Source organism: Antedon bifida, chromosome 4 (assembly GCF_963402885.1).
Source record: "Antedon bifida chromosome 4, ecAntBifi1.1, whole genome shotgun sequence".
NCBI classification, from domain to species: Eukaryota; Metazoa; Echinodermata; class Crinoidea; order Comatulida; family Antedonidae; genus Antedon; species Antedon bifida.
In genome coordinates, this window is record NC_136229.1 from 4,602,179 (window position 1) to 4,629,685 (window position 27,507).

General features: G+C 33.5%; 1 protein-coding gene across 2 annotated transcripts; it reads right to left on the minus strand.

Moving 5' to 3' along the window:
- Positions 1-3,346: 3,346 nt before the first annotated feature.
- LOC144839928 (trafficking protein particle complex subunit 9-like) lies at positions 3,347-27,023 on the minus strand. 2 transcript variants are annotated; one of them, XM_078695512.1, is made up of 21 exons: positions 26,938-27,023; positions 25,511-26,112; positions 24,909-25,054; positions 24,057-24,194; positions 23,553-23,671; positions 22,960-23,028; positions 20,465-20,665; positions 19,676-19,839; positions 19,054-19,230; positions 17,744-17,898; positions 17,312-17,397; positions 16,709-16,835; positions 16,268-16,481; positions 15,684-15,760; positions 15,174-15,317; positions 14,696-14,832; positions 13,822-13,964; positions 13,406-13,516; positions 12,154-12,322; positions 8,639-8,950; positions 3,347-8,329 (listed from the first exon to the last, which is right to left on the minus strand). In XM_078695512.1, the coding sequence occupies exons 2-21, from the start codon at positions 26,101-26,103 to the stop codon at positions 8,042-8,044; spliced, it is 3,570 nt and encodes a 1,189-aa protein (XP_078551638.1). In that variant the 5' UTR covers positions 26,104-26,112; positions 26,938-27,023; the 3' UTR covers positions 3,347-8,041. The 2 variants fall into 2 exon arrangements, with proteins under 2 accessions (XP_078551638.1, XP_078551637.1); XM_078695511.1 differs by lacking the exon at positions 3,347-8,329 and having other exon boundaries at positions 8,840-8,966; positions 12,170-12,322.
- Between the last annotated feature and the right edge of the window lie 484 nt (positions 27,024-27,507).

The window sequence follows — 27,507 nt, forward strand, 5'->3', positions numbered from 1 at the left end:
AAAACGCGCGTAACACTTTCATAATACTGTATAAAGGCGCGCGATTGTATGATTTATTGTCTGCCGAAAAGTACAACACACATTTTTTGTTGTTATCGATATTACAATTTTGAAAATTATTAGAACAAAATTCATACAGAAATATTGAAGTTAACGGTGATGTTTTTGTCATATGGTAAATTTTGAAACGTGTAGCGCCGAAATGAGGTAATAAATCACCGTGACGTCATAACTGCAGGCGATAATATTAAACTGTTACAAGATACAAGATGTGTAGTGTCATGGCCTATTGCGTGCTCATAATTTGTCACGTCGTAAAAGCATAATACAGTTGAACATTCAAACCCGGTTTATTATACTACTTTCCTACTTGACATCTTGTTCTTATTTTATCGATCTTTAAAACATGCTTTCTGCTGAATAAATAATATACGGATAAAAAAATATATTTTTTCGTCTGAGGCATGTAGAGTAGGCCTAGGTATACATCCATAATTGAACTACGATTGCAAGTTCCAAGTTACAGAATTATTAATAAAAATAAGTCTTATATTAAACTTGGTTCCCACTAGCGACACAACGTAACGCAATCTACGTATGAAAATGCCCTTTCAATCGTTGTATTTGCCATCGCCTGCGTGAAATCAAACCTACAATGTTTGCAGCACTATATTGCGTCGTCGGTTTCCACTTGTGATTACGAAATACAGCACATTGCGTCGATACGTCGCGTTCTAGTAGGAACCACGCTTTGCTTGGTTCCCACTAGAACGTAACGCAAGGACGTAAACGCAACGCAAGCGTTTTAACCAATGACAAGCGAAGTTATAGACAGTTAGCAATCACAAGCGAATAAGCCATCGCTTGTGATTGGTCAATTCACTTGCGTTGCGTTACGTCCTTGCGTTGCGTCGCTAGTGGGAACCACGCTTAGCAACGTAAGAAAATGCCCTTCCGATAATTGTGTTTGCCCCCGCCTGGGTAAAATCAAACCTGCGATGTTTGCATCATTATTGCGTCGTCGGTTCCCACTTGTGATTTTGCAATACAGCACTATATTTACATTTCTAACCAGGCATTGTGAAATGTTTTTAAATAGGTAAAAAAACCTACACAAAAATTAGGAATTTCCTAACAACAAATTTGAAATAAAAATGCATAGCGGTATAAAAATACGAAAGCTAGATCAGTGATGTATGCATTTTGTAACAGGCTATGTAGCACAAATGAATCTAATTTTATATCGTTACTTTTCGGATATCTCTGGACGGCATACTAGTACAGTCAGATCTACAGATCGAACTCTTTTGTACCAAGGACAAGTTGCCCTGTCTACCCTATCAAACTGGTTTGACAAAAAAAGTGTAATGTGTCCAAATATGGTAGTGATATGATTAAACATGGTAGTGTTTTGACATCATCATGTCCATGGGCACATCAAATTTTTTGTCACATAAATTCTGATAGTGTAGACAGAGCTTAAGATTTTTAATCCGACTCATCCTGCTCGTCGTACGCAGTTTATACATACTCAGCGATTTTTTTTCAAGCCATGATTGGTTACCAATTGAATTTGGACGATTTGTTTACATACTGGTTGTATTGATCGTGGACAATACTCGCGTAAACGATCGATTAGCGGGCGCAGGTTACTATGATGTCACTATTTAAATCGTACCCGTATGTAATATTACAATGACGTGCTAGCAGGTCTACTTCTGATTGTTGATTTAACATAATTAGATGCACATGTAGTAGAATATTACATTATCATTAATCAGTCTCTTGTTTGTTTCGATGAAATTTAACAATTTGAGTTAGGCTGTATTGATGGACGTGAAATTCTCTGGGATCAAAATTAATGTGAACTGACTTCGAATATCGTAAGTTACCATAAAGGCCAATTTACACAGACAAGCGATAACGGTAACAATAAATAGAATCTATCTTGTTCCTTATGACCACTTATAATAAAAATATCTTCTAATTGTAACCCTGGTTTATTATTCTTTAATTGTTTTTTTAGGGTGGGTTACTATTAGAAGGGGGGTTACTATTAGAGTAGTGGGTTACTATTACTAATCTTAAATTAGGCACCTGAAAATAGTAAGCCTAAACCACCCCAACTTTTTCGGTCAGCAACTCATAGCAAAATAATAAACAGTACGAATAAACATCATGGGATCAAAATTAATGTGAACTGACTTCGAATAGCGTAAGTGACCATAAAGGCCAATTTACACAGACGAGCGGTAACGGTAATAAAAATATAGAATCTATCTTATTCCTTATGACCGCTTATAATAAAAATATAGAATCCATGTTATTCCTTATGACCATTTACACACAACGAGGAACGGACGGTGGTTTCCGGGCTCAGATCAGCAGAGATACAGATTCTATTTGGGACAAGCTACGCGGTTTTCGGCTTATCGCTACCGTGTTATCGTCTGTGTAAGTTGGCCTTAAGACCCGAAAATCTATCTCATGCCATCTAGAAATTGTTATGAAGAAGTCCTAATTCATTTTTGATTTATTGATTTGCTTATATAATCCCACTTGAAATGTAAGGATCGGACGTAAGCGCACCGCCGCAATCAATTTTACCAATAAAGACGGGATGGGACGGATCATCCTCCTACTTTCGCTTGTACTCGCGTTTGGTTCCCACTACAGAGACGCAGCGCAATTGATTTGACCGATCACAAGCGCTGAAAAATTCAAACTGTCGCTTGTCTCTCTTGCATTGCGTTTACGTTCTTGCGTTGCGTCTCTAGAGTGGGAACCAAGCTTTATGGTCGCTACGTGCGTCCAATTGGCAACTAAGCTTACATCTTTTCAACGAGTAAGTTGATTGAACTAGCGTTCACATAGGTTCCGAGATCTCACGTACAAGCTCATTGATATTGACTGGAATAGAAAAGCACACAAAAACACGACCATTGTAATAAGGTTAATAAGTCTTGCTTTTGTTATAGTTGACAAATCGTGTCCATACGATATTATATCTTTATTTACATTATAGCAATTGATCGATTAAACACACGGAGAAAAAGTACATATCATCGTTAGCGCATGCGCATGAGAAGGACCGCTGCAATAATGAATAACTGTACTTGATTTAACAAACGATTGTTTAGTTTTAAAACACATTAATCACCATTATTATTATAATCATTAAGCTTCACTTTATACATATAATATATTGAATACATTTGGTTTCAATGCCAATAAGGAACTAATAAGCAATGTATGTTGTACATTTTTTAGTTTAAACTTATTAACACATATAAATAAATTACTGTTTATTAATATTCATTTGTAGCATGAATAGTAATCTGTAGTATTAAAGATTAACATTATTAAAGATTAACATTATTACAAGGATTAAGATTAATGATGTAATGAACTAGATGAATAGTTTAAAGCGCTAATCAAAAATCCTTTACCAATCATTCACTATTGAGACATGCGAGTGACACGCGTGTAATGACCGAGCGACATACGAGAACCAATTACTTATTTTGTGAAAATTAGGCAGCAATAAACCGGATTTTTACTCGAAAAATACTCGCGAGTGATACGCGTGTAATGACCGAGCGACATACGAGAACCAATTACTTATTTTGTGAAAATTAGGCAGCAATAACCGGAAATTTACTCGAAAAATACTCGCGAGTGATACGCGTGTATGACCGAGCGACATACGAGAACCAATTACTTATTTGTGAAAATTAGGCAGCAATAACCGGAATTTTACTCGAAAAATACATGCGAGTGATACGCGTGTATGACCGAGAGACATACGAGAACCAATTTCTTACTTTTTGCAAATTAAACATTAGGCAGCAATAACCGGAATTTTACTCGAAAAATAAATGCGAGTGATACGCGTGTATTGACGAGCGCCATACGAGAACCAATTACTTATTGTTGAGCAAATTAAACATTAGGCAGCAATAACCCGACTTTTACTCCAAAAATACATGCGAGTGATACGTGTGTATTTATTGGTAAAGGTTTTTTGAATACGTGTATACTGTATACCCCAGTAAGATAAAATAACAAGAAATGAATTAATTAATTAATAAATAATACCGTAACTTTGTTAAAACTAATTATTAATGAATATAATATAAAATTCTAATATATGTATATAGATGTTCACATTTATTTTGGCATGTATATATTTTCAGCAGCGAATTAATATATAATGTACAGTTTATCAACATTTAATTTACATACACTATATTTGACCTTTAACCTAACGAATGACGTCATACTATCCTAATTAAGTAGTAATATAGTACCGATGCAGTTCGTCATAGGTACACATCACCATAACCTGTTGTTTCCGACACGAAACTTGATTAGGAACATCGTATAAAAAAAGTACTGCGTATTTCTTCAGCCAGTTAAACGAAATAATACCCCTTCCCCAACACCCAATCCCCCTTACCCAACCCTTTCTTACACATCCCCCACCCAACAAAAATAACTGAAATTGAATAAATATATAGATTATCCATGTTGGCCGAATAAATCCCATCATTAGCCAAATCACACTGTAAGGGGAGAAGCGCATTCACAAATGGATCGATGGTCCAAAAAGACTCATCATATCATCATAAAACAAAAACAAACAAAATAGAACAAATAAATATAATATATATTATATATTTCGATACTATTGTTTTTAAAAGTATTTTCTTTAATTGAATAATATAAGAGGTATTTTCCATAAGCTCCTAACATAATACTGTTATATGCAGCACCACGTAGAGGTGAAGATTTAAAAAAAATATACAGAAATGTTATGCTGAGATGTTGCATAAAAATAGTTACTCCCTAATAATAAGTACTAATCATACCAAATAAGGTAATAGTGACCCACTATAACTAATTAATGTTTAACTCTTTGAGTAGTTTGATTATAATTCATAAATTAAAATCACAATGTTATCTTTACGAATTACTTTAAGATTAATTTCTGCCGTAAAAAGAGTACTACCAACAGTTCTGATATTAAGCTGAAGCAGACGACTTATATCCATATTAAACGTAAAGCTCGGTCAACACTATCAAACCAGTTTGACAAAAAAAAGGTGTGATGTGTCCAAATATGGTAGTCATATGCCCCAATATGGTAGTGATATGACATCATCATGCACATTTTAAACCCGGAGTTTCCCTTTAAATACCTGCTTTTCTTGTTTCAAAAGGTTCTTATTTTATGATGTACTGTTATTTCAGAAATTACATGCTAGAGATATCAACAAGTTCCAAGGTAGCAAAACAGAGACCTGTATCAATTGTTATCTCCAGGAGTAAAGCTCTGTCTACACTATCAAACTTTGTGTCCATATATGGACATGACGATGTCGTATCACTACCATATTTGGGCACCCTTTTTTTGTCAAACTAGTTTGATAGTGTAGGCAGAGCATTATTATTACTCCAACTGGCCAATCACTTTAAAAGTTATCTTAAATACCATCTTCTTAATATATTATAATACTAATTAATTAAACTAAAATTAGCTTGACAGTGTATAATTTTATTTTTTTTTTTTTTAAATATTTAATATTATTCATTTCATTAAATTAAAATTAAATCAATTTAATGTACTTATGTGAACAACGTTTTTTTTGTTCTTTAACTTTTAGTCTCCAGTGCTTATGAATATTCATTAACTTATTTTATCATATTCTGTGATTCTACTTTATGAATTAATTGGATAAACTAACGGGTTCCGCTTGATCACACAGAGCTTGTTATTTGATCATTTAAAGGTCACATGACTTGCTTGATCATGATCAGTGAAGGCATGTTTAACAGTGAATGCTGATTGGTTGATTCTATTTATGAATTAATTAGCTAATCTAACAGGTTCCGCTTGATCACACAGAGCATGTTATTTGATCATTTAAAGGTCACATGACTTGCTTGATCATGATCAGTGAAGGCATGTTTAACAGTGAATGCTGATTGGTTGATTCTATTTATGAATTAATTAGCTAATCTAACAGGTTCCGCTTGATCACACAGAGCATGTTATTTGATCATTTAAAGGTCACGTGACTTGCTTGATCATGATTAGTAGAGGCATGATCAACAGTGAATGCTGATTGGTTGATTCTACTTTATGAATTAATTAGCTGATCTTACAGGTTCCGCTTGATCACACAGAGCATGTTATTTGATCATTTAAAGGTCACATGACTTGCTTGATCATGATCAGTAGAGGCATGATTAACAGTGAATGCTGATTGGTTGATTCTATTTATGAATTAATTAGCTAATCTAACAGGTTCCGCTTGATCACACAGAGCATGTTATTTGATCATTTAAAGGTCACGTGACTTGCTTGATCATGATTGCTAGAGGCATGATCAACAGTGAATGCTGATTGGTTGATTCTACTTTATGAATTAATTAGCTGATCTTACAGGTTCCGCTTGATCACACAGAGCATGTTATTTGATCATTTAAAGGTCACATGACTTGCTTGATCATGATCAGTAGAGGCATGATTAACAGTGAATGTGAGTGTAAATTGTGATTAAAATGTGACGAATATGAGTTGTATATTTCAAACGTTTATAAATATTAATTAAAAATAATATATATATATATTAGATTTCAATCATCTAATAATTCCTAATATGTTGAATGATATTTTCTCTCAAAACAAATATTTCTTCCTAGTGATTTAAAATAAACTTTTTTGTTTTTAAATTTTTGTTAAAGAATAAATTTCTATTTGAATTGAAAAAAGAAAGGAAGAAAAAAAGAAAGCCCCTTCTGGGTTGTTCAGCCTGTGACCAGCACACACTAAATAAAATATTTAAAAACAGTAAATCACTAGTTATCTATTTCCGAGAACTATTAATATTTCTTATTCTCTGGATACCTGATTGTCAAGGGACCCATTACCCCTCGCTTCAAGGAAAACCTAGCACTTAAGATTTCATAAAAATAATGAACTCTACAGACTAAATAATAATTACTTTGTATTATTACTAAATATTAATAGTTACGTTAGTTGATATTGAAAGAAAGTAATTACAGATTTTTAATTTCCATGCTAAGACTTTAGATTGTCTATACAATTCAATTTTACAGATGGTCAGGGTGGTCCAACTGTTACATTTATCTGACATTATAGATATATGACCATTTCTTCAAATGATGTATGCTTTACATAAAAAAAGAACAAGTGTCAGAGAGGAGAATGTTGTTCATAAAGATGAGATGATGAGAGATGGGAAGGAATTTAAAGTTTTCCTGGTTTTCCTGAACAAACCTCCACAACATGATTTTAATCAGGTGTGGAAAAGATTGAATACGTATGGCACGCAAGCCAGTTGCCAGGATAATCACTTGAGAATGCTTTTTTTCCCCACAAAATGGTATATTTTCACCAAAAATGACAAAATCGTCATAAGCTAACCTAAAGTGTATTATCATGCTGGTCTCACTTTAGGAAGAAAGGGGTTTGACTGAAACTTTGAATGTTCCCTAGCTACGGACTTGGATGATGCATGCAAATATGGATAGCTAAATTTCTCATTCTCTCAAGATAGGATGCCCTTGTATTCATTAAGAGTGATCAATGTTAGTTCTATTGTTGCCTATAAGTGAATCTGAATTTACAAAAGCATGCCGTTACCATCTGTTGTGGAGACAACAACATAGGCATAAAACGGTCTACAGACTGCATTTTACTACAGTAAAATATCGTGTATTATAATTTGTTTAAGGTTGATGACATTATACAAGGGAATATATCCATAAATCATCATGCTACCGTAACGGCAGACGATAATTTTAAAATGTTACAAGATGTGCAGTGTTACGCCTTATTGCGTGCAAGAACTCGTCACCTCATAAAGATTTGAATGGGGGTCTATAAAATCTGGAGACTATGATGAGAAAATATTTTCTACCTTCCAGAATTTCATCACAGAAATTTCAACATGCAGAGAAGTGCTTACCAGAAAAACTCTTTGTTAACCTAATCATTTCTAGGCTAGGAGTTTCACCCCTCACCTACTACTAGCACTTCTATCGGAGGCCTGTACTTCCACACTGTTAGGCTGGTTTGTGCCTTTCCTTTAAACTTGGGTGTCTTAACAGGCTTGCTAGGCAGGCTGATGCGTGGCATTTGAAGGCTAAGCCTTTCTGGTTGAGGAGTTCCAAGGGCGTCCGGAGAGTCTTTGCTGCTGAAGCGTGGACGTTTCTCCCTGCATTGCATACTGAACTTGAAAAGGCCAGGCTGGAAGAAGACGTACTGGCATGTATGCGTTAGGGACAATCCTGCCCCAAGCTAAAAAAATGGAAATAATATTTTTACTGGATCATAGAGCTATTAATTACTTCCAAACACCACCATCATAAGGATTCAACACATGAAAAAAAAATACAAAGATAAAGCTAGCCCATGCGGGAATCAAGGTTCTTATTTGTGTTTGCAACATGTTGATGTTGTTCTCTATTATTATTGGTTGGCTTTTGGCAAACAAAAAACAAAACACAGACAACATTGGGTTGATTTTAAAGAATCATAAAAAATGTTGGCTTTTAAAACAATTCCTTGTTATATATGCTCTCTGTGTTTTTACTAAATTATACTTACCGATTCATCTATAACCTTATTGCAACCCATACATGCCACATGTTCATCGAAGTGCGCAAGCTTCACACCATTCTGTTGATCTTGAAACGGTTCAACGACAATACTCAAATCATCCAACAACTCCTCCATGTTGTTCGTCAGATTGACCCGGAGGTCAACGATTTCACCAACCTTCACCTTTAAAGGATCCTCCTGGTGTTCATGCTGCATCTCATTAATGGTGACGCTCCACTGGATGGGACATAGTCGGATGTTGTCTATCATTGCATCAGATAGGGAAATGTGCTCTACTGATACTGTACCGGTTCTTTTCTCTGCAGCTTAATGACTTAGTTAAGGAATACACTACATCCTGTCATAATATTTATTTTTAAAGTAAAGTACACATGTACTACAAACAAATTAACAACGTGGCATTCTTGATGAACTGGCAAGGGACGATCATTAACAGTATTTAGTACACATAGGTGACAAACAAACACATCTGTGAAACATTCGTAACAATATTCATGATTTGTACCGCACACAAACAACTGTATAAATATTGGCATAGATGAGCTCTTAAATTACATTTACATACATGCACAAAGTCTTTTTAAATTACTGAATTAGATATAAACGTATCAAGGGAACATCACAACCACTATCACTTACCAAGTCAAGACAAATCTTGTGCTTGGGGAAATCAATGCAATCAATCATCTTTGTAATTATTATCAAAATAAATATGGTACCATACTGAATTCTGCTTGTGTTTGTATACAAAGACAAAGTTTTAAACTTGCACATTATTGCCATTTAAATTTTGGTGGAGAGATGACATCATAAAGTGATATTCGAGGAATTGGAAAATGCTGGAGGAGGGTTACATCCAGCAGTGATGGTGATGATGATCATGATGATGCTGATGGAAGAAGAACACGATGATGAAGAACAACAAGATAATGATAATATTAATAATGATGATGGTGATGGTGGTGATGGCGGTGATGACAATGATGATGATGATGGTGATAACAATGGCGGTGATGGTGATGGCGGTGATGGTGATGATCGTGATGGCGGTGATGGTGATGATCGTGATGGTGGTGATCGTGATGGTGGTGGTGGTGTTGGTGGTGATGACGATAGTGATGACGATGGCGGTGAGGATGGTGATGATGATGATGATGGGGATGGTGATGATGATGGTAAAATAATAATTGCTTCTAAGCCCTTCACATTATAACTCCGGTCAATTTTTGGATCAAACTCCTATGGAAATCCTCCTATAATGCAGCTAATAATCAGAGCAATTATGTTTTGACCTTACTAGGTACCCATTTATACACCTGGATGGAGATGATGAAGATAGTAATAAGTATGCCTAATTTTCTTTTAAAATTTTCTGGAATTTACAATTTTGTGATAAAAATATAACTATAACTTTCATAAGAACATTTTTGCTGAAAAATTTTATTTATTTTCATAACAAATTGTTTTAAGCTTCTACTGATAGCTTGCCTATATTATTCTTGTATTAAAGAATATGATTACAATAGGATGGTCAAAATAAACTGAAAGAAGACTGAGATTGTATCAAGGGACGTATTAATTAATACTTTCCGAGGTCTCGTTTTACGATTTAATTTAATGACTGTAATAATATTGAATTGGTTAAATACATAATGCAAATAAATTTTTCAAACTTGTAGAATATGCTGGTATTTGGTCACGCATGATAACGGCAATTAAATTGCAGGATTCATTACTAGTACAGTATTGTTAAAGACAAATATAATTTTAAACTCTACAACTTGAAAACAGATTTCATTTACAAAGCAGAGCTGTACATTTTTAAAATGTTAAAATGGAGGTAGTGAAAAAATGTTTGAATTGATAATTACTGATCAAAATGAATCATTTTTTTTATCATTATTGTTCATTTTTTTCTTTAGTGAAAGCACTGTATAAATTTTTATTATTACCATTATCATAACTCTCATACTGCCTAATGCATACATTTTTCTTACATGTATGGTAACTAAATTCTACAAAATGTTTCGGTTTTAATATTTTGGCACACATGGTGTGTCATAAATACACTTGAACTGGAATAAAAATCAAAATGGCAGCTGGTGGTGTTAAAAAGAAGAAAAAAATAACTAGACACTTTTGACAAGTCTATTGGTAACTATCGGATGCCTCTTGGAAACTTACATACCATTTTTATTTTGTGTTTGTATAACTCGACACCTTAATTATTATTTTTTTCTTAAACGTTAACGACAGGAAATTTAGAGGTGCATTACAAAGTTTGAGCCTTTATCGGCCAAACAAACCTATCATAAGTAGATAGACGGACACTTTTACCGGTCTCGAGGGTGTCCGCTTACATCATTTTTCATATTTTCCGAATGTTATACCGTACTTGTAATCAAATTCAGCACACATTTTTATCAAAATTGAACCTATATAAAAACATTAACTTTTTATCATGTTTCAAAATATTTGTTGTATTTACAACTATAACATTTTTCAACACGAATGGAAACTCTTTCAAAACATTTTGAAATTGTTGAATTTGAACAATTTCATATCATTCTACAGTGTAGTACTCTATTGCCATTAATTTCATCACACTTTGTGAAATACATTACAATATATCACACAGAAGGAATTCACACTGAATGATATTTCCCACGAAGAATCTGGAAAACTTTTCACACGTAATTATCATATTTGATGAACCATGTGTTACAAAACGACAACCTGCATAAACCTCAACTTTCACATACATGATGATAACTTGTATATTATGCAGTGCCAATTTAAATGTCACCGTTTGAATAATAAAACGTTTGATGTCTTACTAAAGTGAAGCTGAGAGCCGGTGCTTGATATGTTTATTTTAAAAACAATTGCAGTGTTAATAATCACTGCAAGTCGACTCATTCGATAGTCATTACCTTTTCGGGGCCACTGATAGGCTTCAAAGTTCTGGAGAGCCTTATTAAGATTCAGGTCTTGTTTCTATAAATGGTTATTAACCGGTTATGAAACATTTGAATAAATTAACGACAATTTCTCCGCAGCAGAAACAGGACAAATTTTCAGTAACCTGTTTATATGGTAGCCTGAAAATAACGGTTAAAAACACCGAAAAGATTCGATAAATAAACCAGTTATTGCCGCGCAACTTTTAGCTGCAACGCAAAATAATGATTACATATTGACAGCCACTGACCGTGAGTCAACGATTTTCCGATTTCAAGAGTACTATATATATATAAAATATCTGACGAACAGAAAGCTAATTATAGTAATAATAATAGACATGCATTGTAGTATTGTAAACTTCGACACAAAAAGACAATACACTTACTGACTCAAACACACACTCAAAATTAACGATTGCCCTAAAACATAATGCATTATATATTTGGTTATGTAAATTGGCTGATACATGCATCAATAAAAATTGAATGCTAAAATCTGTTATTACATTTACTGAATAAACCATGTTTAATATTAACAAAGGATATTATAGACCATGTGATATTGGTAAGCATGGCAAGCTGCTGAGCATATAATACATCAAGCTTCACCTGCTCCTGAAGTACAGGCACACAGCCTGGTTTAGGCGTGACCGGAGAAGCTGGCTTAGGCTGTGTTATTGTAAATCTATCTAGTAAGATTGCTATCCTGTTGACGAATGAGAAATTAACTAACGATGCAAAAAGTGCACTTGCTTTTATTTTAAAACATTTCATTTCATTTATTCATTGTCAAACACAGTAAAATATAGTACATGGTTTGAAATTATATTCGTTTGTTCAAAGTTGAAAATTCACATAAAAATATAAAAATGAGTTAAAAGGCTAAAACTTGCTAAAAATACTTGATAAAATACATCGTTTAAAATACAAAATACAAGCAAGATTGGTGTGTACTAAAGGGTATAGCATAAAATGATCAACGTTTCCATGTTTTATTTAATTACCTCATTGCATTAGGGAGAAACTAGTTTCTCATCCTATGTGAAACAAATACGAAATAGAAAAGTTTGTTGAAAGAGTGAATACAATGCAATTTATAAAGCATACATGCAAAACACACCGATAGTAGTCAACAGATTTTTTAAATTTTTCATACCATGAAGATTTTTCTACCGCTTTTAAAAAAACCTAGTGATTTTTTTTCCACACATACTTCATTCTATATTGCGAAAAACAGCCAACTTAAATATTTTTTTGTTTGAAAAATACGCCAGTGGATGGCATGCATTTTTTTTTTATGTTGAATTTCTTTTTTTCTTTTTTTTTCATACCTGCTGATTTATTTTTTTAATTCCTATCAATTTTTTTTTTCAGAACATAAAAATGAAAAGGTACATTTCTCACACTTTGAGCTATTTGTGACTGTATGAGGAGGTAGAAAATTTAACTTAAACCATCATTTTCTTTTCTTTTTCCAGCCTTGATTACCAGTTTTAGAAGTTTGTGCAATTTTTAAGTGCAACACAATCTTTATAAAACCAGTTTTAATGTTTAGAAATATAGCCCATAGACACCCATTTGTCATTTGTAAAGCTCTGTCTACACTATCAAACTTTATGTGACAAAAAAAAGTGATGTGCCCATATATGGACATTATGATGTCATATCACTACCATATTAGGGAATATCACTACCATATTTGGGCATATCACTCTGTTTGACAGAGCTTAATTTGAATAAATTACAGTAAAAATGATTTAATAAATGTTGATGAAATTGATTATCCTACCTTTTACTCTGTTTGTGGGTTAATATCATACTTTGATTACTGCCGTATTGCACATGTACTTCATTGCATGTTCCATTTAAAAAATCTAACACCAAGTAAAATTGCTGTGGACTGAAACGAAAACAAAATAGCTCATAAAGAAATGGGAAAAAAGGAAAAAGGAGGAAGAAGAAATAGAAAAAAGAAAAAAAAATTAAATAAAAGAGAAAAAAAAGAAACATAACAACAAGAAAAGAAAAACATTTATAATATACAGTCAACTCGCCCAATACCAGACACCTTTGGGCTGGTATTCAGAATGTGTTTTTAATGGTAAAGAAAAATTAGGGACCTTTGGAAAACTCTGGATTTGGGAGAGTCTCGAGTTTTCAGAGAGTCCGGTATTGGGCGAGTTTACTATATTACATATTTTGTACCTTGTTGCTGGTATCGTCGTCCAGTTCGTGATCATCAGCGATGGTCTCTTATGAAGCTTTATTAATATATTTGTCTCACGATAGTAACAATCTTTCAGTCCTTCACCACCTGAATACGTCAGCTTTAACATACCTTCAATTGTCTAAAATGAATTTTTAAAGTGTACTTTATAGGGGAAAATCGTTATTTTATTTACATATATTTACAGTATACTGTACTGACACAGGTAAAAAGTTAATTCTGAGGTATTAGTACACCTAACATTTGGGTAGTTTTCCTGCAAAATATTACCCATTACATATTGAGTGTCTTTAGGCAAGATTCTTCTCTGAAACGCTCATAGCCTAATCGTTGGACATTAACCTGTCGGTTCTGTGTAATTGAATTGAATAAAAAAGAGTTTTGTTTTATTTATTTATTCTTATTTTATTCCAACTACATCCAACAGTAAAAAATTACAAAATTATAGGATGCCTTAAAAATATTTAAATATAAATATATACGTAAAAACACAGAAAAACACAATATGCTACATACAAAAATGGCAAAATTAAATAGCTTTAAGAACTTTAGATTTAAAAATTGACAAATGTCAAAAAAAATATCGATAGTCTTATATTTAATAGAAATTGAATTGTAAAGCTTGGATAATCTTTGAATAAAACCATTTTTAGTTTCGACAATGGGCAAAGCAAAAAAGTCAGTGTTGCGAGAGTTAGGACGATAATTTTTAAGAGAGAAAAATGACAACTACACTTAAAAAGGGAATTAAAGCATTTGATGAGAAAAACCAAATCGTTCATGAATAGCATATTCAGTCCAACAGCCCTGGGTCAACAGATTGTAATACATGACCATGAATTTCCAACATACCTTAACTATACTGTCTACTTTATCTTGTATCCTCGATGGTTTACTAGCTTCTATAAATGCGGTTGATACCGAACGATTTGGAGTACTACGAGCCGGGCTATTGAAATAACTACTCACTGTTGGTGTCTCTGGCATTTCTGTAAAACATTAAATAGTTTTATCGTTACTGCAGTAATTGAAATGGTAGTGACGATTATAAATGATGGGTAAAGATCTTTGGGCATTGTAAAGGCGGTATATAAATGGCAATGTTACGTTATAGGTATAAGGGTCAAATAAAAAGTGGATAAATTAAAGGACAGTAAAGTTAAAAACAATTAATCAAATTCATTTATTTAAAAATAATATCATATTTCAACTGTTCAAAAAGTCGTCTATTTCTCCAAAAAGAGCTAAGCTAATCAAATGATCATCAATATACCTCAATATGGCTGCAAATGTTTACATTTAATAATGAATAATTGAAACATTAACTCACCATCCTGTTGTATTGCACTTTTTAAAAGGAAATCTCCACTAGCTTTGATGTATATAGTAAAGAGTAACTTTCCACCGGTTGCCAGTGGCAACTGCGTTTCTATATTTTCTTCACTCCAAGTAAAGCAATCTCTAGGTACTGAATCTGTAACAAACAATATTCAAGTAAATATAATATATAAGCAAGGGGATAGGGGGTGAACTGGGTTCATGTGCACCCTCCCATTGAGGCACAAGAGTTCAGCCTCTGGCAAACAAAATCCCCCTTTCTTCTTCCAAAAAAACAAGGTACCACACGACCTGGTGAACAGCAGCTGGCTTGTTATTATCATTTATTATATCCAGTTTTCTAACTTTAATTCCATATCCTTGAAGATGTGCACCTCCCCACGCCCCCTTGATAAGAAGCGTTAGAGTAAAGTAACATGCAACAAACCAACTTCAGAATTCGGTAGTGTTTGATCTATATCTAACAGTTACCAAATTTTATCTACATTATTATGCTTCTTACCTAAGTTCATAAGTTCTAATGTGGCCGTCTCTACTGGTGCTTTTCCTGTATTGCTTAGTGTTACTTGGCATGACAAGCTGAAATGAGATCAAGGCCATATGTATATATGAAAGTCTTCGCAGTTGTATTATACGCGATTATAATTACAGCATTCAGTACACAATAAACAAAGTGCAGTCCAGCATGTTGCAATATCATTTATATCTAAGAATATCTAACCTCTTTATAACTACTGCAGTTCTTATTTCACAACTTGCCAATTACAGGATGGATGAACTAAACCATGCTTTGATGCTGAGTGGATGCTTTGGGGCTATTTATTTATTATTATCGTAATGTAACTAGTTGTTTGTGGGCCTCATATCACAAGCCCCTTGGGGTTTTCTGGAGGTCACTTACATCTTATTAAATTTGTTTTACTCCTTTTTTTTTATGTGTATTGAGATGAATAAAAGATTGATTAGAGTAGAAACAGTAGTGAGTTACAACTCTGTTACATGATCAGGATTAAACCCCAGACCTTAGGATTGGAAGGAAAGCATATTAACCACCAATCTACATCTGTACAATTGACTTTAAATTACCTTTCTCCTTCTAATAGGCTCACAGATGATGCTACAGAAACTTTCTTTGTTTCTGGTTTTAGACTAAGTGTACTTGCTGCTTTTGGTAATGATGTTGTGACCTTTAACCTCGGAAGTGACGGAACTACTTCAACCTCATAATATGGCTCCTTAATACTTGGTATTAATGGTAACCTGCAATTACTTTTTACACCCATTACATGTGTGGTATATCCTAAAATTTAAAAAAAGTTACTTTATTTAAAATAAATAGGGTTATATAAACTTGTCTAAAGCTATGTCTACACTATCAAACAAAAAGACCAAAAAAAAATGTGTGATGTGCCCAAATATGGTAGTGATATGACATCACATTTTTTTTGTCACATAAAGTTTGATAGTATAGACAGAGCTTAACTTTGTATAACAAGCAAATGTACAAATTCTGCAAAACTGTTTTACCTGTTATCTTTAAGGTGCCCATCTTCTTTGGTGTCCCCATTATGGAGACAAGATGAGGACCAGATTCAGCTGGTAAGACAATAGCTGCTGGTGTGGGGTCAAACTCAACCCCTTCAGCAAGGAAGCCCTATGATAAAATGATGAAACTAGTATTAAGTATTATACAGGAAAGAAACTGAGTGGCCGAGTGGTTAAGACAGTGGAACCGAAATTACGTCAAGGATTCAAGGCTTAGTCGCTTCATGGTTTTGGTGGTAGAACAAGTCTTCTCGGATAAGGACTATAAATTGTAGATCCAGTGTACACATCTAGCTCATGTGCACTTTAAAGAGACGAGTAGGGGGCTACCACGGTGTACTAGTACACACACACAGCCACTGTGCAATTGGGACTAGACCGGACTTGACTAATGTACATTTTAGTGAGAAGTTGAATAAATTTTTAAAAAATGAACACAACAATCGGTGAATTCTTAATATACTTCACTAAACCCATTTCATACCGACTAAGATAAGTTAGTATCACATTTATATTCTAAACTAGACTAGAACCCAAAGTATTAAGTAAGAGCAGATAATAATTGTAAAATAATAATGTTCTTACCAAATTGGCAACACGGAGTTCAAATGGTAAAGGATTATAAAACTTTAATTCAACCTCACACATTTCTTCAGCAACCCATTTAAAAGCTATTATTAAAGAAAAACATAAATTAACAGTTACCATTGTAGATAAGAACAATGGACCCCTTATTTAGTAAAAGACCTAGACCTATGGTTTTTTTACCTAATTTAAGGTCACTACATTTTATGTAAAAATAAATGGATAATTTTGTTCTTCTTTAAACAGTTAAAAATAAGTGATGCGAGCTACTTAGGTAATGCAGTGTTTTTCTCTTTTTATCATAATTATAATACCTTAGAACGCACAAGAAATGACCTGGTTTAATGTTTTTAAAGTAATATATATGCATTATTTTTACAAAACGTCACAAATTGCTAGTATAGTGTCTTATACAGTGTATATGATACTTACCAACTTTGGTTGGTGGTAGTTTTTTATTTCTGTTCATTGATTGTAGAGGTGAATAGATGAATGGACTCTTGAAAACTGGTGACTTACAACTAGGACTTTCTACTAAAATATGCACAGGGTCTAGATGAGGGGACAAACGTACTAATTTAAAAGACCTGTAAAAAAGTAAAGAAAAAGAAAGTATTGAAATTTGTTACATACAGATCTTAATATGTAGACACATATTTGTTTTCGGATCAAATTATTCTATGCAGTATGTACATTTTTTACTGCAGTAATGTATGATTAGGTCCCTTCATTTTCACATATGAGGTCCCTTCCTTTTCACAAATGAGGTCCCTTCATTTTCACTTAAGGTTCTTTCATTTTCACTTAAGGTTTCTTCATTTTCACATGAGGCATTTTCACACGAGGTCCCTTCATTTTCACATGAGGTCCCTTCATTTTCACATATGAGGTCCCTTCATTTTCACATATGAGGTCCCTTCCTTTTCACTTCAGGTTCCTTCATTTTCACTTAAGGTTCCTTCATTTTCACATGAGGCATTTTCACACGAGGTTCCTTCATTTTCACATGAGGCATTTTCACATGAGGTCCCTTCATTTTCACATATGAGGTCCCTTCATTTTCACTTAAGGTTCCTTCATTTTCACATGAGGCATTTTCACACGAGGTTCCTTCATTTTCACATGAGGCATTTTCACATGAGGTCCCTTCATTTTCACATATGAGGTCCCTTCCTTTTCACATATGAGGTCCCTTCATTTTCACTTAAGGTTCCTTCATTTTCACATGAGGCATTTTCACACAAGGTCCCTTCATTTTTACATGAGGTTCCTTCATTTTCACATGCGGTCCCCTTCATTTTCACACAAGGTCTCTTCATTTTCACATGAGGTTCCTTCATTTTACATCTTGGCTGCTGTCATGGATATGCATGTACAGTATAATTTCAAGTCAGGGGATGTGAAATATATATATGTATATATCTAATAAATCCAAAAACAAATTACGGAAAATGATGACAATGCTGTGGATATCAGTGGCTGGATCTCAATGGAGATACAAAATAAAATAAGCAAAAAGCAAAATCAGTATCTCAATGGAGATACAAAATAAAATATAAGATAAGCAAAAAGCTAAATCAAAACGATAAAATAAAACAGCCAATTAGCAGAGCTTTCGGGCAACACTAGCCCTTCATCAGTGCAAGTATATAATCTAATAGATATAATATTTGAAACATGAATACAGTATGGCGAGGAAAAATGTTGGTAAACTGGTGGTGAAAATTATTTCAAATACTTACCTAAGAGATGGAAATTTTGTGAATGGTACCGGAGGTAAAAGAAGACCGTTGTCAAGGGAGATACTGTCAGTTGGGCTTGGTACTTTTGATGTGTAGCTTTCTAGCATTGCAGCTAACTCGCGCTTCTCTAACGTTGTCAAGTGATCCGATAGACAATGAAGAATAAAACACATATACCTAAGAACAAAATGTTTATTATGGTCAATAATACCTATCTTATCTATCAAGGATATAATTAAATTAATAATATATTTAAAATAGTAAAAATAAAAAATAAAAATATAGCTTAAGCAATTAATTGCAGATGGTAGAGGCTAGTATTTTTGTGTTTAGGATTTATAACCTATAACTAAATAAACTAAATTTTAAATTGGGTGGGCATAATATACAGTTTTATTTTAGACTTGCTTCAAGTCCATAGTTATTTTGTTTATAGTAATTGTCTTTCTTATGTTAGTCCACCACGTTGGTGTTTCAATTTTTGTCTGAAACTAATGGTAATTGTGAGTATTATATTATACTTATGAAACGCCATACATGCCAAAATAGAACCTAGATTAAGTTTCATTGTAGAGTTTGCTCTGAACATATTATTAGCAGAGTTGACTGAAATTACACATACCTTATGGCTATTTCAGCTTTCCCCATTTTCCTGGCAGTGAACACTAGCTCTTGCATTATCCTTTGTTGTAGGTCTGGCCAACCATTTGTTTTGTTTGACATGAACTCTCGGGGTTCAAGGGTTATTCGGAAACCTTTCAATGTTTCTAGTAGCATTGAGTGGCACTGAAAATAAATTAACATTTTTTAAATTGTCTAATCTAAAGATGTATAATCAAATCTAATCCATCAATAAGTCAGGTCATGTCAGGTCAAGTGGTCGAGCGGTTAATGCAGGGGCTCTGCAAATCATAGTCATAAATACGCACAGGTTGAGGACTTTCCCTGACCATTAGTTCTGGAGGTAGAACAGGACTTATAACTGGAGGTTGAGTGTACACACACCTGTTCATGTATCTTTAGGAAGAGTAGGGGTTAACTCCAGTGTACTGACCCATCTCAATTCCTCACATAGCCAGATGTATGAGAACAGGTAAAGGCCAACTCAGACATTATCATACAAGACCCAACAAAACTTCTTGTCTGGACTTGACTAATCAATGCTGCCTAAATTGATATCTTGGGATAGCGTCGGGTATAGTTTCTAGGGTGTCAGGAGAACATTAAACATGTTTAAATTTCTCCCGAGACACTGTCTAAATTAGCCACACAAAAGAGCTTTTAATACACATTTAATCTTGGGATAGTGTTGGCCGTAGCTTTTAGGTCGTCATGAGAACATTAAACATTTTTTTACCGACGATACAACTCGCTGTCTAAGTTGGACACAAAACTGGCTTTTGTTACTTACATGTCCCCAGGCAGGTGATGGGTTATTTGGTGACACACACTGCATTGCTGCAACACGCTTAAAGAAAGATGCTTTACGCTTAAAGCCAATCTCAGAGAATAAGTGCGAGAGGGCACTGTAGCGCTCAACTTTTTCGCTGTCTGACAGATTCAAGTTGATGTACACAACGTTTTGAAGAAACTCTGCAGCCTCGAGTTTTTTCTACATAAAAAAAAATATGTTCATAAATTTTACGAAAACGCAAATAACAAAAATGATTTAAGGTGTTTACGAAGACCTTTCAATAATAGTACTAGATGGTAAACAGACTTCTTATTGTATAACTATAACTTATTAATTATAGTTGAAATTAGACTACATAAACCCAGTTTACATTCTGATTTAGTTGTTATAACCTACAAACATTCACCCCTCATTTAGCTGTTGTATCTAGTGGTATTCCTCTAGCCCAACATCAACAAAATCTGTTTATATTATCAATAGTTGGTTGCCTCTACAACAACTATATATACTATAATGATTTTACAAAATTAAAACATGCATACAAATTAAGCCTTAATTCACAGATTCTAATGTAACAATCCATATAAAATAATACATTTTTAATTAATAAAATGTCATTAAAAATGTGTAAATAAATTAATTGTGACAACACGTATCTATTAGTAAATCATATGAAAATACTGAAAATATTGATGGGAAATATGAAATTAAACATTAATAGTTTGATCTGTTAAATATTTATGTAAATATAAATAATAAAATCACTTTCTTAGGATTCTAAATCAAGGTCATGCCATTAAACTTAAAACTTAAACAGGATCACAACTAAAAGATTTCATGCAATGAACTTAATGTACAGTTGATAAACACTGGTTTATTTATTTACATATGCAAATTTTCTTTCTATTTTTTTTCGTTTTCTAATTAGAAATCCATCATATAAAATAATATCACTTTACAATTAGGACTAACAGTGAGAAACAAAAAATATCCTTAGAAAATTACTGTACACAACAAAAAAAATTACTGAAATATAACACAAAATCTTATTTTTAGTATGAAAAAAGGGTAAATACTCCATCAAATAATTACTAAAATCATTAAACTTAGAAATATCAATACCTTATCATTATCGATGCCGGACTTATTCTGCAGCACCGCACAAAGTGAGATAATAAGTGAATAACTTTATAATTATTATGGGATATAGAAATAAAATAAACTTTAAAGGGGAGCTCCGGGTTTAAAATTTCTGTATTATAAAATATAAACCTTTGCATCAACATTGTTTTGTTTTGTTTATATATTGAGGCAAATTGCCAAGGATAACGATAAGCGAATTCGTTCACTATCCTTAAAGGTGGCAATCCTGTTCACAAGACAAACATATATACAAGATGCTCTACATAAACAAAGTCTTATTACAAGTCTTTGGGAGTGGAGTTGTAATTTGTAATTAGAAAAAAATCTTGACATGAGAGGACTTGAACACAGGACCCTTGGATTGGTAGTCAAGGATCATAACCACCAAGCCAGAAGTCCATAATAAAGAAACTTATTTTTAGACAGCGGTGAAGCAGACTTTACTTTAATCAGAAGTTACCCTTTTATGTGATACATTTTACAGTTCCGAATTCATAGATAGTTACTATTTAGAATAGTAGATTGGTTTACAGCGCTGTAACAAGCAGAAATCAACTAAAGCTCTGTCTAAACTATCAAACTTTATGTTGGACATGATGATTCAGCAGGCCTTGTCTTTTAAGGCGAGCGAGTGTGATCACTAACTTAACACTCTCCTAAACTGCCCTTGAGGAGTGCGATTTACAACACGCTTAAATTTGGTAAACTTCTACACACCAAAATACAAACAGCACACCTACAGCATCCCTGAATGTATTGAGGAGTGCAATTTGTAGCACACCTATCATTTTCAAAAGACAATGCCTGGATGATGTCATATCACTACCATATTTGGGTATATCAAACTAGTTTGATAGTGTAGACAGAGCTTAAGTAAGGTTAAACAATAATGTGTGGTCATGAGATACTGTATGGCACCTAAAAAGTTCAGAAATTGGACACTCAAACTCAGAAAATCTTAAAGGGTATCAAATGAAGCTGGAACATGGGAAACATTGTAGTAAATTTTAGCTACAGTTCAATAATAATAGAGCATCTTATTTCTGGAGATCCTTTTAACGTTTTAAAGATCTTGTAAACAACTACTTTAACAAATCTATCTTTTAGAAGGCACATATATAAATATTTTTACAGGAAAAATGTCTTAAGCTCTGTCTACATTATCAAACTTTATGTGACAAAAAAAAGTGTGATGTGCCCAAATATGGTAGTGACATGTCCAAATATGGTAAGGATATGACATCATGTCCATATGTGGGCACATCACATTTTTTTCACATTAATTGTGATAGTATAGACAGGCTTTAAAAGTGGAAGCAGCAATTTAATACAGCATACAACTCACTTACCTGTTGCATAATAATCACTTGTGTAGCCTTGATGCTGGCTTCCATCTCTACAATGCCTGCATGCTTATACTATTAATAGAATAAAATACACATAAATAATGTAAAGAAAATCTGTCCAATTCTTCTTGTATTACAAGTCAGTTATTTGAATAACATAAGAATAAACAGTGCTAAGTTTGGAAAATGAATAATACAGATTTAAATTAAACTTACCTATAAAAGGTCAATTTTTTGCAACTCAAACATGCAAAATATTTTTTAAATGCATTTTTATTTTGTACCAATAGGCATATCCAACTGGCTTGTATACTATCATAGTACTGGCTACCAATCCAAGGGTCCTGGGTTCAAGTACTGTCATATGTCAGGATTTTTTCTAATGACATATTACAACTCCAATATACTATAATCCATATTACAACTTTTATTAAGACTTTGTTTATGTAGAGCATCCTGTGTATATGTTCTTTTGAACAGGATTGCCACCTTTAAGAAGGAGAGTGAATGAATTCGCTTATGGTTAACCTTGGCAATTTGCCTAAATATAAACAAAACAAAAAAGTAAAAGTGGATTCAACATAAGATTCACACACCTTACTATAATGCATAATCGCCTCTTTGTATTTCTCTACAATATCGTCTGCTGGATAGCATATCTTCTGCCTCTCATCTGACATGTCTTCTTTCAGGCCATTTGATGGTAACGTAGATGCTGCAAAGAGTAAACAAATTGTGGTCACTAAAAGGTAATTTAAAGAGTATTCAACTCCTGTTCACATCATACCACAGACCTCACAATTTTTCCGCTAATAACAGAAAGTTGTTTACTGTTAAAGGTGCAATTCTCCAGATACAAAAATAACATCCTACAGTAATTATCAAGATAAGATAATTTTATAAAGCGCACATATCCACAAAGAAAACAATGAAAAAAACAAACATTGAAACTAAAAACACAAACAAATTATTAATTTTTTTTTTTAAATGTGTGTCTCCTAATAGTGTGATTTTAAAAAAGAATAAAAAAAAAACAGAGCTTTAAGTTTACTAGTGTGGACAGAGCTTAAAAACTACAGTACATACACAACTATTTTTACCTTTATTATTGATTTTGACATGGTCATGCTTCAGTGACATGCCACCAGTGAAGGATGAGTTTCGAGGGAGGTTCACTTTTCGTAATGTTGAAGGATACAGCATGATAACAGATGCAGCACACATACCTTCAATAGTTGCTAGAAACAAAGTATATATTTATTATTTCTTTATTCAATTTTATTTTAAATACAAGGGTAGCTCTAACAGCTGTACTACAGCAGTACAGTTGATTTGAAGAGACCCTCTTAAAAACAATACAAAAATATACAGACGACATTCAAACATAGATATACAAGAGGATTCATAAATTTAAAATTCTCAAACAGATTAAAACAATTATTAGAAAAATGTTAACATTCATTAAAATGTAAAACTTTAACGTACATCTTTTTGGTACCAAATATTAATTATATTATTGCTTATCTTTGAGATGTAATTTTAACTTCATTTATAGTAAAGTCACAGTATTATTCACCTATTCAACTATTAAAACGTTCATATTATGTATACCTGAATCTTAGCTTTAATACTGTATATACAGTTAAAGAACTATTGTCCCCCTGAACAAATATTCTTTTTCAAATTTTGTTGTTGAATATGCCATTATAATGTTCGAAAAAAGAAATACCTCAAAAAATGTAATTTAAGCACAAAACAGTCACATTGACTGCCAGCCAATGTGTTTTGTTTGAATTTAACTGTTTGTTTTGTCTTTTTATAAGTGAAAACATTTTTTTTTTTTAATTAACTTTATTAAAATTACAAAATAGACAATTCAAAATCTGATTTCATTAATTTTCATTTTTCATGTTTTTGGGGGACAATACATCTTTAATATTTATAAAATTTACCTGCCATCCACAGCCAATCATTGGCATTCTTTAGAATTTCAAAAGCTACTTGGTAATGACTAAATGCTTCTTGCACTAAACCAGCCATCAAGCTAAGATCTGCTAGATGCTTGCGCATTCGCCCAACAACTCTTCTCCTAAATGCTCTGAAAATTATAACAAAAAAACACAAATGTTTTTAACCTAAAAATATAGTAAAATTTTGGTTTAAAAAAACCTGTGTTGGTATTTCAATTTTAATTAACTGGTGACCGGTGTCTTGTCAAAGAATGACATGCTGACATCTGATTGGTCCGTTATGGCTGTTCTAAGTTACCCCCTGGGGTGAAATGTTACCAATGTAGCGAATGGTAAAGTCAACTAAATCTCACTTTTCAACTTAATAACTTATTGAAAGAATTTTTTCTTAGATGTTATTAACAATATCTTCCATTTGTATGAGGTAAAGAAATTTAATTTCATGTCAACATTAATTTAAAATTGGCAAAACGTTAAATACACTATAGGTTACTACTTGTAAGTTTCACTCTGGTCAGAGGGGGAGTAAGTATGTCATATTCAACCATCCCTGACCAACAGAATAGCTATTCTATTAACTGTACCTGGTTTCAGTGTCGATTCCAACCATGTCCTTACGTTCAAAGGGAGCAATTAACAATGGAAGTTTATCGTTCCGATCGTTCAGTCTCTCAAGCCTCTTAGATTCCAACACCCAGAACAGTGAGCAAGCAAAGTCGTTTACACAGTCTTCCAATGTCTGCGATTCTTCGAAACTTGGGAAGTACACTACATCCGGTTTTTCACCAGACACAGACTCCGTCGCTGTCTCTGCCGTCATTCCAAAAACAAAGCAACGAGAATCAAACAACGTTGATTTGTACCCATCTTTCATCGTGTCAAAATTAGCATAAATACTAGCTAATTCTATTTCCGTTGTTGCTTTTCCTACGCACATCAACCCAGCAACACGTCGATGTGCTTGAAAGTCGCCCCACGCATTGTTCTCAAGACGAACAACTCGTTTGAAACGCAGCCAGACATGTCGCTTTGATTCTGGGACTAACGTGTGGTTTACGAGACAGATGCGATCAATGATCTTGTGGAACAGGTTACTCTTGTGAGGACCAACTTGCTTGACCAGAACAAGCATACATTGGTGGTCCTCCGCTTTTTGGCTATAATCAGCAAAGCTCATCCTACCTAGCTGTTAAAATTAAATGTAAATAGTTTATTATTAATATACATAAGCCTATCTATAATATAATAATTATGAAATGAAAACGTAATTAAAATTGTAACATTTTATATTTTGGAAAAAAATACAAATTGGCTAATATTTAATAAAAAAATGTTTTGCTAAGAAACTGTAGTTCTAAGTTATGCACTTGTCAATTGTATGACCCACTATATGACCCCCGGGAGAAGTGCGTCATGGGTGCGTCATTTACAAATAATTACTGACGCAGGGGTGCGTCAAAAAACCTAGATGGTACGTCAAATCAATGACCAATGGTGTGTCAATGTCCGTCACTTTACCACCTAAAATACCATAAAAAACATGGTCACAGTGCGTCAAAATGGGTGCGTCATGGTCACCTAAAGGTAAGTCACATTATTGACGCATGGGTGCGTCATGGTAATCATAAGGTATGACACACATCGGACAAATGACGCACCTCTCCCGGGGGTCGTATAGTGGGTCATACAATTGACAAGTGCATTAGGGTAGGCCTAGGGTCAGTATCCTGATTGCATAACCGGCATCAGCCAACTAGAGCCCGCCTAGGCTAGTAGGCCTAGCTAGGCCTACTAGCTTACTCTAAAAAAAGTAAAAAATCCCGGGTGGCTCAGGGCTGCCTACAGGCTACACTACTACTGGCTGAGCTCCTCGTCGATTTTGGTGGGGCCTGCTGCTGCTGGCCCAGCCAGCGCCTCTAATTAATAAATAATAAAAGTATAATAATAATGGCATAATGCCTGAATTTAAAATCAAACGTATACAAATTTATTCTTTGTTTAGGCATAGTACCTGATAACCTTAGACAGGAAGCCGGGCAGGATATTAACATTAATATTGCCAGCTCACTCTTTCTGCGCTGAATTTATTTTGCTCAGCTCGAGTCATCCTCCATGTTTTCCTGTCCTTTGACCTTAACTCAAGAGCTTGCATGCAATTTATTTTTTACAAATAAAGCTACACAAAAATATAAAAACAAGAATTCTTTTTTAAATAAATGTTTTGAGTATTAACAATAATTATTTAATAAATTAAAGTAACGTATAAGCTTAGGCCTGGTTAAATTAAAAATATTACACGTATAACAGTCTTGGATGATATGATGAAAGGAAAACGCCCTCTGTTGTTTGATCCAATATGTTAACCATTTTGGAACTTTTTAATGTTCCTTTTTTGTTGATACATAATATGGAACGCGTAGAACATTATCCAATGTACTAAATTTAGTTGTTAGAAACGAAACTAGTATTAAATTAACGACTTTTTCACAAGAAAAAATATACATAGTTCATAGTTCATTTTATTTTTCCAAAAGGAAATTCATGTTGACATACAACTGGGAGCCCTGAAAATTGCTAAAAA

Coding starts and splice junctions, on each gene's coding strand:
- LOC144839928 (XM_078695512.1), bottom strand. CDS start 26,103: ATGAGCTTTGCTGATTATAGCCAAAAAGCGGAGGACCACCAATGTATG. Junction 17,899..19,053: donor ACAAAATTTCCATCTCTTAG/GTAAGTATTTGA, acceptor ACTTTTTTACAG/GTCTTTTAAATTAGTACGTT. Junction 13,965..14,695: donor AAGTAGACAGTATAGTTAAG/GTATGTTGGAAA, acceptor AATTCATTTTAG/ACAATTGAAGGTATGTTAAA.